The sequence below is a fragment of the Corylus avellana genome, chromosome ca7 (assembly GCF_901000735.1).
Source record: "Corylus avellana chromosome ca7, CavTom2PMs-1.0".
Taxonomy (NCBI): domain Eukaryota; kingdom Viridiplantae; phylum Streptophyta; class Magnoliopsida; order Fagales; family Betulaceae; genus Corylus; species Corylus avellana.
The window spans coordinates 8682308-8693099 of record NC_081547.1 but is presented as its reverse complement, the minus strand read 5'-3'; the positions used below and the strand labels follow the sequence as shown (position 1 = coordinate 8693099).

The window sequence follows — 10792 nt, the reverse complement described above, 5'->3', positions numbered from 1 at the left end:
TTGCTTTTACAATTTCTCTTTAGAAGTTCAAAAACTCTTAATTTAATGAATTAAACTTTTAAAAATTTGCAATCTCACCATTTCCATTAGTGTTTGAGGTTAAATTAGATGGTTAATGATGAAATGACCATTATACCCCTGTAAACTTTATGTAATTACAAAACTCTCTTAGATTACAATTAAAGTTTTTTTTTTAATTTATTTATTTTTATTTTTTAAATTAAAATAAAATGGTATTTTGGGAATTCCTCACCCCCTCTATTAAGATCTGACAAAAAATCTTAACAAAGGACTGAGATGGTGAATTTTTTAAAGTTTGATACAATAATTGAGAGTTTGTGACCTTTTTGGGTGAGGGGGGACGAGATTGAAAAAGCAATGAAGAATTTGGCATCGCCTTAGAATTATGTTTGACGACGATGTTTCATGGAATAAAGTTCATCTATTATATTTTTCGTAATAAAATATTTAGCAATTTATTCCTCAATCTTAACAATCTTTAGCAATTTCTTGAGAAAGCTAAAAATATCATCATTGCTGGAACCAATTATCATTGCTGGTACCATAGTAAAGAAAATTATATTTTTATAAGGACCTTAAATTTTTTTTTTTTTTTTTCAGGGTTGCCAAGAACCCTACTAAGCTAAGGGTATGTTTGCCCCTGGTTGTCTATAGGATTGAGGTAGCCGCTACCCATCTGTTCCACTGATAGTAGTCGCGTGGTCACTTTTTAATTTTTTTTTATGGGAAAAACTCCACTTAATTCCCTGAATTTTCAGCATTTTTGCAATCATTCTCTAGAATTTAAAGCTCTCAATTTAGTGTATCTGGCTTAAAAAAATTTGCAATGTGACCCCTACCACTAGTGAGTTAATCAGAGAGTATAGGTGAAATGACCATTATACCCCTGAATTCAAAAAATATTTAATTTTTTATATAATTAAAAATTCTATGAAAAACATGTAAAGCGGTGGGTGCCCGATAACAAATTTTTTTCTCTTAATTTTTTTTTTTTTTTTTTTTTTAAACAGGGCTATTCTGGGTATTTTTAGTGCTTGTTTCTCTGAAAACACAAAATATTTTTTATAAAGTTGACCAAACAATTTTCTTATGTTAACCCCATATGAAACACTTTTTCAAATGTTGATCATACTAAAAAACACTTTTCAAAACACGTGACTAAAAAAATTGAGATAAATTGTTTTTATACTAAAAAATAAAATTTAAACTCTGGATGAAGGGATCGAGCAAAATTGTCAAAGAAAAATTTAGTTATTTCATATGTTTTGCCATCAATTAAGTTAAACGGCTAATTTGGATGGAGGGATCGAGCAAACTGACATCTAAACTTTTAAAATAAGTTTGAGTTGCACTGAACTAAAGTTTTAAGGAGGTAAGTAATATATGAATGGTAAATTTAGTACATATATATTACAAACAAAATAGTCCATTAGAACCATCATGGATGGTTCATTTGAAGTACATTATGCACTAACAAAAAAAGTACAGGAAGTGAAAAATGTTCAAGGAGTGAGTTAAGTACTCAAATTCATGTTGATAATTTCAATAAAATCAATTGTTTCGTCCTTATGGCCCTCCAGCTTCCTGCGAGCCAATTCAAGTGACAAACACTCATTTAGTATGTCCACTACTTGAATCATAGTTGGCCTTTTTGTAGATGTTGGAGATAAACAATCCAATGCTATTTCGACAGCTTTCCAAGCAGAGTTGATGTTGAAATATTCATGCAACCTTGGATCAACAATACCTTTTATATTACCTTTCTCAAGCTCGGAACTCAGCCATTGACTTATGTGAGTCCTTTCTCGAGATCTTTCTATTGCATGCCGACTTGTGATTATTTCTAAAAGAACAACACCAAAGCTATAAATATCAGTTTTCTCCGTTAACTTGTTTGATATGTAGTACCTGCAAGTCAAAGCATGTTACTTTTTAATAATTGTATCAAAGTTATTCTTGACAAAGCTTGTAATTTCCTTGATTTTAAATATATTAATGTTTGAGTTCTTTTTTCATTGTCTCATGGATCAAAATAAACATGTCACGTAAGGCCTAAATTCAATACATTTTATCTTATTTATCAACATATCATTTGTATTTCCTTTTCGTTTCGTAAAGGGTCACATCTTTGTGGAATATAAATGTCACTCTTTTATTGGCAAAGAAAATGAATATCAAAGATCATAAGTAATATAATAATAGAAATACTCACTCGGGGTCTTGGTACCCAGGGGTGCCAACAACATTAGTTGACACATGGGTGCCATCATCACTGAGGAAAATTTTGGATAGGCTACAATCCGCTAATTTGGCACATAAATTTTCAGTTAACAAGATGTTTGTAGGCTTCACATCTCCGTGAATTATAGGTGGCTTACAGCCATGGTGCAAATACTCCAACCCTACAAATTCATAACCACATCACTTGTAGAAAATGAGAGAAAAAAAATGACGTTAAAAAGAAAGAATTATGCAAATAAGCTCATTGCTAACCTTGTGCTGCATCCAACGCTATTCGGAGTCTATCTTCCCAATTTAAGATATTTGCCTTCTCACCTACATCCATTAATAAAATGCATAAACCTTGATCTGTTTTGTTATTCAAATAAATTAATGTTGATTACATAGTACTGATCAATGTAATAAAATTTTTCTAATTCTATAATTAACTATAAAAAATTTCTTCTATAAGAAGGGTAAGATTTAATAAGCTGAACACTAGCGTACTTTTTGCTTAATATTTCAATTACGCCCATACCTGAAAGGTGTGCTTTTAAGTCTCCGTAGGCCATGTACTCATAAATGAGCCCCATGTTAGTTCCTTCACAGCAGTACCCAATAAGGCTAGTTAAGTTTCTATGATGAAGCCCCATAAGAAGTTTAACCTGTAATTACAAATTATTACCTTGATTTTAATATACAAGTCCGATCATATATATTAATGATCATAAATATTTTATAAGAGTTACAATTACATGCCTCTGATTGAAATTGCTGTAATAACCTTTGAACATATGAAGGAGAGAGTATCTTCACTGCTACTTGACAATCATCTAAGTTGCCACGGTAAACTGTTCCAACTCCGCCTTTACCAAGAATCCGCTCAAAGTTGTTGGTAATTTTTAAGAGCTCAGAATATGTAAATTGTCCTTGTATTGACTCCAATGTTGCATTTTGAATGTTGGATTTAGTGTCTATCATTACAACTAGTAAAATCATCATGAGCATGATAAGTGTGTATCTAAGGAAATTTATTTATTTATTTATTTATTGTGAATTTGAATCTTATGATTAGAATTTCACCTTTAGTCTCATCTTGATGTTTTCTCCTTCTAAGTCCCAACAAGGTAGCAGCAACAATTAATGAGAGGATCAACAATCCGCCAAGTGATGCAACTATTGGAACAACAAAATTGTTCTTCTTCTTTTTGCACGAACGAGATCCACATAGATTTGGATTGTCGCCCACACTAATAATGATAGTGTTGATGGTGTACGTTAAAAATAAGGCATGCAATTAAAAGTCAAAATAAATTTTTGGTGTATCATTAGTAGTTGTACGTAATTAACCGATGCTTTAGGGTTTTTTTTTATTTATTTTATTTTATTTCTTCAGATATTTGATAAATTTTTTATTTGATGAAATTTGGAGTGAATAAAAATCATATGGGAAACTATACATTTACCCATTCTATCTACTACTCTATTTAAAATGTCCTCCAAATTAATGTTATAAGTTTGTGATATTCCCCCAATCTAGCATTAGAGTTGCAATGTCTCATTCCACATCAAAAACGAAAAAAAAAAAAAAAATACCCCAAGATTAAAAAAAGGGTTAAATACTAAATTAGTCCCTGTGGTTTCATTACTTTATTTTTCCTTTATAGGGTTTTATTTTTTATCATAGGAGGTCCCTGTGGCTTTGATAATAGACCAAGTTAGTCTTCCGTCAGTTGACCATTAGTTGACTTAACGGAATTTTCACGTGGACCAATCAAATGTTGACACATGGCACCTACTTAAATTTTTTTTTAATTAAAAAAAATGTATTTTCTAAAAAAAAAAAAAAATTGGGGGCGGTTTCGGCGACCCCCATGGCCAAAGAGCCACCCCAAATTTTTTTTGTTTATTTTTTATTTTTTAGAAAATACATTTTTTTTTTAATTTAAAAAAAAAAAAAATTAAGTAGGTGCTACGTGTCAACATTTGATTGGTTCACGTGGAATTTCGTTAAGTCAACTAACGGTCAACTGATGGAGGACTAACTTGGTCTATTATCCAAACCACAGGGACCTCCTGTGATAAAAATGAAATCCTAGAAGGGAAAAAATAAAGTAATGAAACCTCATGGACTAATTTAGTATTTAACTCTTAATAAAATCATAAAACAAAATGAAAAGAAAAAGAAAAAAGCAAAAAAAAAGAAAAAAAGAAAAAAGGATAAAAGAATTTAGAAGAAAATGAAAATAATAAAAATAATTTAGAATTTATTTCATTTTTTTTTCTTTTTCATTTATTTCCTAAAAATGTGCCTTCTTGTTTGTTTGTTTGTTTGTTTGTTTATTTGCTTGCTTTTTAATTTTGTTTTTGTTTTTGTTTTCTAATTATTTTGGACACCAAATCGACATCACAAACCAATGGGGGATCTCGAAGAGAACTAAAAAAAATTAAAAGAGAAATGCTAGATACTATATTTTATGCAAGAAGTATACCACAATACTAACGTGGCCCGACCAATCCTTGGATTTTTTTTTAATAAAAAAATAATAATTAGTTTAAGGGTTTTTTTTTTTTTTTTTGGTGACATGTCTACACAAGGGAAGGGGGAGGGAGAATTCGAACTGGTGACCTCCGTTTCATGAGACTGCTACATCAGTATTGTGAGATATCTGTTGAATATGATTAAATATAGTATCTAGTCTTATCCAAATGAAGATATTGGGGGACATTGCAAATAAGGTATTGGTGGTTTTTTTTTTTTAACATGTTTGCACAAGGGGAGAAAAAAAAAAAATGGGAGAATAAGATTCGAACTAGTGACCTCCGCTTCATGAGGCATGGTTCCCAGCTGACTGAAATACCCCTTGGGGACTATGGTATTGGTAGTTAGAGGGGATTCAGGGAGCAAATGCAATTTTCCTAAAATTATAATAGTAAGGTATATTGTATTTGACAAAAATCATACCTTAATGATAATGAACCATTCTCTGATCTTGCAATTAGTTCAGTTGGAACTACACCGGACAACTGGTTTCGTTCTAAGTTTCTGCATGTAAATATAGAATGGATATTTTTTTTCAACCAAGAATTTTGTAGCATGAGTCTTAAAATAAAATGTAACTTACAAGACGGTTAAGTATTGTAATCGAGATAGGAAACCAGGCACGGGTCCAGTTAAGTTGTTGTTAGATAGATCCCTGAAATAAGCGAATCACTTATATTTAATGTTGGGTTTTTGGCAATCATCATCATGTTTCTAAATTAATTATCTGATCATGTAAATTGTTGATACTTACAAATATTGTAACATTACGAGATTTGATATGTCGGTAGATATCTCTCCAACCAATCCACTTGAGGACAAGTTCCTGAGGAATTGATGTTGTACAATAACTTAAATTAAGAGTACTCAAATTAATTTGGAAAGTCATAAAGCTTATACGAAGGCATATATAGACTTACAAGGATGTGATTCTAGGAGGAGTATGATCACCATCGTAGCTACAATTTAGACCTTCCCACGGGTATCCTTTAGGGGCACACGGATCTCCTTGCCAAATTCTCTTTATTCCATACGTTGACTTGATTTTTGCAATGGCATCAACTAAAATTTCACATGCATCGATCCACTCATTCAAATATATTCGAACCAGGACATATAGTGAAAAACATATATATAGGTAATGTAGGGAACAACGTACCATCTCCTCGGTAAGTTTCTAATTTAAAGAGATTTTTCACCGAATATATTTCAATTGCATTGATGATAGGTGGAAGTGTTGAATTCTTCGTTTTGAAGATTGAAACTTCATATTTGGCTGATCCATTTATGGCCGGTGTGCTATTCAGAGTGGTTGTCGATAAGTTCTGAGGAGCAATGGGTCCATATTCCCAGTACTTCCCGTTGAGGGTAATGTTGAATGATCTGGACTGGTTGAGTTGGAGCTTTTCCACTTCAGCAAAATGCATGTACACATAATATTCAGTAGAATTATCTGAGTCCCAGGTGAAATTTAAAGGAGTGTTATCATCTGCCGGTTTGGCGGCAGTACTCATGACAATAGATGGTAGTTGATAATCATTGTGACTTTGGGAGTCAATAGTGGTAGAATTGGTACTTAAAGTTTTCCAGTTAGAGTTGTTGCTATAGGGTACCCAAAAGCGATCATGAATGTCGTATGGATACCTAAATAAGACAGGAGGAAATTGAGTTTATGTTCTACAGAAAGACTTTAAATTGGACCTTTAAACTGACTCAGCTAGGCGGCTCACAGCTCAACCTTTTGTTTTTTTTTTCTTTTTTTGATGAATAACTTAATTCACAGCGAGTATTGAAAATGAAAATAATTTTATTGTTTTTAGTAATGCAAATGACTTAATATCATATACAATATTGACTCACCTGTATGATTGATTTGATCCAGCATCCCAGCGAGAAACAAGTGCCAATGATCCAGATTCTGTCATATAGGATGTATTTTTCAATGGCCTTAACTCTATTGCCGATATAAATGGTGTCCCGTGGCTCGTGTTTACGAGACAAACATGTGTATAATTTAGAGACGGGACATGTATGAGCTCCTTGGTGACATTAAACGATGAATTTACCACTTTGACTGTGTCCCACATATTTGCTCCAAGATATAGATCAAATTCTGGTAAATTACCTTTTTCATCATAATTCCCGTGCAAGAAGATTGCCCGGATCAAGTATTTAGTGCCTGCTGTGACGTTTATGGTGTAACAGTTGCGGATTCCTTGAGGAAAGCTTCTGAGATTCGATACCTGTCGTTGATAGGAAGGTGTGATACTACGTGATATGCTATTAATTATACCTGAGTCTATGAAGGTCGCGTCTGAAGTGTAATTAATTCCTGTTGTCTTGTCCGTAAAGCTAGAATTCGCCCCACAAGCTATGCTTATGAAGCCTGGGACGACTGATAAGAAGGAATAATAATCAAAAGAAATGTGATATATTCAAAGATTAATAAGATGATGATGATGAAGATATATATATATATATATACCTGATTGATCCTGGGCATGAACAGCAAGTATAAGACCCAAACCAGCGAGCAATGCAAAGAAGAAATGTTTGAACCCCATCTCCATCTAACCTTCCACTTCTTAATTAATAATTTACTGGAACAAGGCCGCCAGCCGACGATATACAAAAATGAAATAACTATATGGTTTATACAGTTGCTTCAACCATATATATATATATATATATATCTCGGATATTACAGTTGCTTCAACTAATCATGAATCATTCAATTTGGAACGATTTATCTTTTTCATTTCTTGTCTTAATTTGACCGTTGTCATTTTTTCTATCATGACCCCATGGTACTATGACCTGTCCTAACCTATGTGAGCCCCAGATAGGAAATTATATATGTATCTAATGTACAAACAAATAGGATTGTCTTCATTAAAACTGAGAAGATTCATTTTATAATTAAGATTTTATTACATTGCATTTACCAAAATGTATTAATTGTGTCACTTAATTCATTTAACAAATAATAATTTACATTCGTGGTTGAAGTTCATTTATGAAGTCTGCTGTAAGACATTTTTTGCGATTTTTTGGATATATTCCCTACACATAGGGAACAGACTCCCTTATAGGGTGTGCTTACAGTGGAACTTAAAGTATAGGATTCCACTATTGTGATCCTTATGATTATTAAAATAATAATAATAAAAAAAATGTTTCTCTCTCTTCTCTACACTCTCCTCTCTCCTTTTATGATTCTCTCTCCTCTCTCCTCTCATATATATAATATAATTAAAAAAAACAAATATTTTAATTGTATAGGGAATAATTAAGGGAAGTTTTTAGGGTATATTTTGACATAAGGAAGCAAAAAGTAGTTTGAATCCTTAAATATAAGGAAAATAACGAGGAAACTGCTCGGAATGCTCTTAATAAGACAATTCCAATCGTCTCTCTATCTAGAATATTTAACCTTTTTTCTAAGTCTAGGCGTTTAGAACACGTTCTAATTAAAGAAAGAATGTCGACAGCGTTAAAGTTCATTGACTTGAATTTGGAAATTGCATGGTAAATATCTACCACGCACGTCTCTATCTTAATACTATTTTGAATAATGCTTTTTTGAATTCGATTATAATTTGAATTTGAATATAAAAATAATAGAAGGAATAATTACATCTTAAACATCTCATAATAATTTAACAATAACGACTTCATGAATTCATTAAGTCAGCAGTCAACCAAGTGATCCTCTCCACCTAATTTCCATACTCTTGCTAAAGGTAAAAGGTGGGAAGAAAGATAGCTTAATATATTAGTCATCTTCCAAGTCAATGGCAAGCGTCGTTTTCCTAAAAAAATTTAAAGGGAGCTAATATGCCCAAACAAAAACAAAAACAAAATCTTAAAAAAAAAAAAAAAAAAAAAAGCCACCGGTTTTTGGAATTTTAGATTTTCACCCTTTTTGTTTAATTTTTTAATAATTTTAATTTATTTCAAATGGTACATAATTTTTAAATAACTTCAAGGACATTTTGTGGCCAAAAAAAAAATGTCTAATTTGATACGCAATGGTAGTTCAGGAGGCTCAAATGTTACTTACAAAACTTTAACTTTAGAGGCATAAATGAAAATATAGTCATAGTTTAAGGAGCAAAAGTATATTTTCTCCCGAAAATTTATGCTTGTATTTTCAGTAGTCACAATTCATATTTATAAAGAAATTATCATTTGGTGTACCAAATAAAATGTAATCATCGTCCATGTGCAAGGACAAACGTCATTTTCCTAAAACGAAAGAATATGTGCCAAAGGGGCAAAAAAAATCTTTGAAGATGCATGAAAGAAAAACAAAAACAAAATCTTGGAAAAACATATATTTTAAGTGCTGAATTATCACTCATTTGTACTTACACCTCCAAACTTTTAAAAATGACACTGTGACCTCGATCCCATATCAAAATAAAATTGGGGCCTTGCATTTTTCTCCCATTAAACACTTTTGCATTAAAAATAAGGGTATTTGTATAATAAGTTTCTGAGTCAACCCTCCAAAATTTTTAAATCCCTAAGTTTATTTTTTGTTTTTTGTTTTTTTCTTTTCGAAAATTTACTCTGTATCAATGGAAACGACAATAAAATTTCTGTCGTTAAAAATTTTTAACAGCTGTTAGTCAAATTCAAAATGCACCGTTTCACCTCATTAAAATATTAATTTTTTTATTAATTTAATTTAAAAATAAATCTAAAAATTAAAAAATTAAAAAATTAAAAATTAAAAAAAAAGGAAAGGACAGGTGGTTCGGCCACCCCCCTTGGGCCTTGGGGGTAGTTCAGCCACCCCCAAATTGGCCGTATGGGGGTGGCCGAACAACCTCCAGGGCCCAAGGGGGTGGTTCAGCCACCCCCTAGGGCAAACCCTCACATTTTTAGTTTGAAATTTTTTTAATATTTTAAACTTGCTATATAACTTTTGTTTTGTTGTACACTTCTCAAAACACAAAAACAGATTTTACTTTTACACTACGTCATAACATTTTTTCAAATAAAGAAACAAAAACACTATCCAGACAACATTAACAAAAGTTATTCTTGTTGTGCAGCTAGTTTCCTATCAAATAGACAAGGTCGTCCAACATTAAAATTTAACATAACCCACATCAGAAATAAAACAATACTATAGGAGAGAAGTAAATAATAATAATAATGATAATAAAAAACATCTTACAGGATTTGAGATATTGTTTTTGCCTCTTGTTTGGCTTTCTTTCTGGACCAGAGAGACCAACATCTGAGAGCTTTCTTTCCAGTCTATGACTATCGAGAGAGCATCAGAATCTTAGAAAAAATATGTTTTGCACCATCTCAACAACTATCCTGCAGAGTACATTGACCTAATTATGTGGTCATCGATTCTCATCTTATCCTTCTAAACCGTGTAGAGCCCACACGGAAATAAGGGTTTGTTTTTTTCAATGCTTTCTAATAAATATGTCAGAGAGGTAGGTTTCAGGCGCTGTCTTCAATTATTTCATTTGTTGACAGCATATACACAAGTATTCTGTTTTTACAAGCCTCATCTCCTCACATTTAACCGAATGCATTTGCACATTTGTTCTGAGGAAGTGTTATGAAGCATCACCCATTCAATTTCCAAGAGATATAGCATCAGCAACCCCTAGTAAACTCACCACCAAATAGCTCTGATGGACTTGGAGTTCGACACAAGCTCCTCTCTCTTTGCAGATGAAATTTTAGCGAAAGTTGTCTCTAAGCTTGCACGATCTTTAATTGAAAAATAAAATACAATAAAAAGTAAAGACACTAAATGGCTATGTAGATAATATGTCATATTCTGCATCAAGGAAACGTCATATGGACTTCTCAATCCGCATGAGCTCTTTTGCCACATCAATCATATAAAATGTTATTTCATATGTTTTGCCATCAATTAAGTTAAACAGCTAATTTGGATGGAGGGATCAAACGGACATCTAAACTTTTAAAATAAGTTTGAGTTGCACTGAACTAAAGTTTTAAGGAGGTAAG

The 10792-nt window shown here is 32.1% G+C and overlaps 1 protein-coding gene and 1 pseudogene across 7 annotated transcripts in view; both read right to left on the bottom strand.

The window, feature by feature from the left end:
• Window positions 1-10098, bottom strand: part of LOC132188487 (LRR receptor-like serine/threonine-protein kinase IOS1) — a 12593-nt gene extending 2495 nt beyond the window's left edge. The window contains exons 1-15 of one of the 7 annotated variants that reach the window (XM_059602961.1): window positions 9972-10098; window positions 7269-7353; window positions 6909-7178; window positions 6644-6701; window positions 5943-6427; window positions 5704-5845; window positions 5538-5609; window positions 5367-5438; window positions 5207-5287; window positions 3325-3491; window positions 3001-3227; window positions 2780-2906; window positions 2515-2577; window positions 2234-2423; window positions 1406-1929 (exon numbers count right to left, since the gene is read on the bottom strand). In XM_059602961.1, coding sequence (XP_059458944.1) covers window positions 1536-1929; window positions 2234-2423; window positions 2515-2577; window positions 2780-2906; window positions 3001-3227; window positions 3325-3491; window positions 5207-5287; window positions 5367-5438; window positions 5538-5609; window positions 5704-5845; window positions 5943-6427; window positions 6644-6701; window positions 6909-7178; window positions 7269-7353; window positions 9972-10034 — 2496 coding nt within the window. In that variant the 5' untranslated portion in view covers window positions 10035-10098 and the 3' untranslated portion in view covers window positions 1406-1535. Of the gene's footprint in view, window positions 1-1405; window positions 1930-2233; window positions 2424-2514; window positions 2578-2779; window positions 2907-3000; window positions 3228-3324; window positions 3492-5206; window positions 5288-5366; window positions 5439-5537; window positions 5610-5703; window positions 5846-5942; window positions 6428-6643; window positions 7179-7268; window positions 7384-9971 lie in introns of those variants that run through there. The other 6 variants (XM_059602957.1, XM_059602959.1, XM_059602963.1 and 3 more) reach the window with 6 other exon arrangements.
• Window positions 10099-10430: 332 nt separating this feature from the next.
• Window positions 10431-10792, bottom strand: part of LOC132187828 (LRR receptor-like serine/threonine-protein kinase IOS1) — a 15208-nt pseudogene continuing 14846 nt past the window's right edge.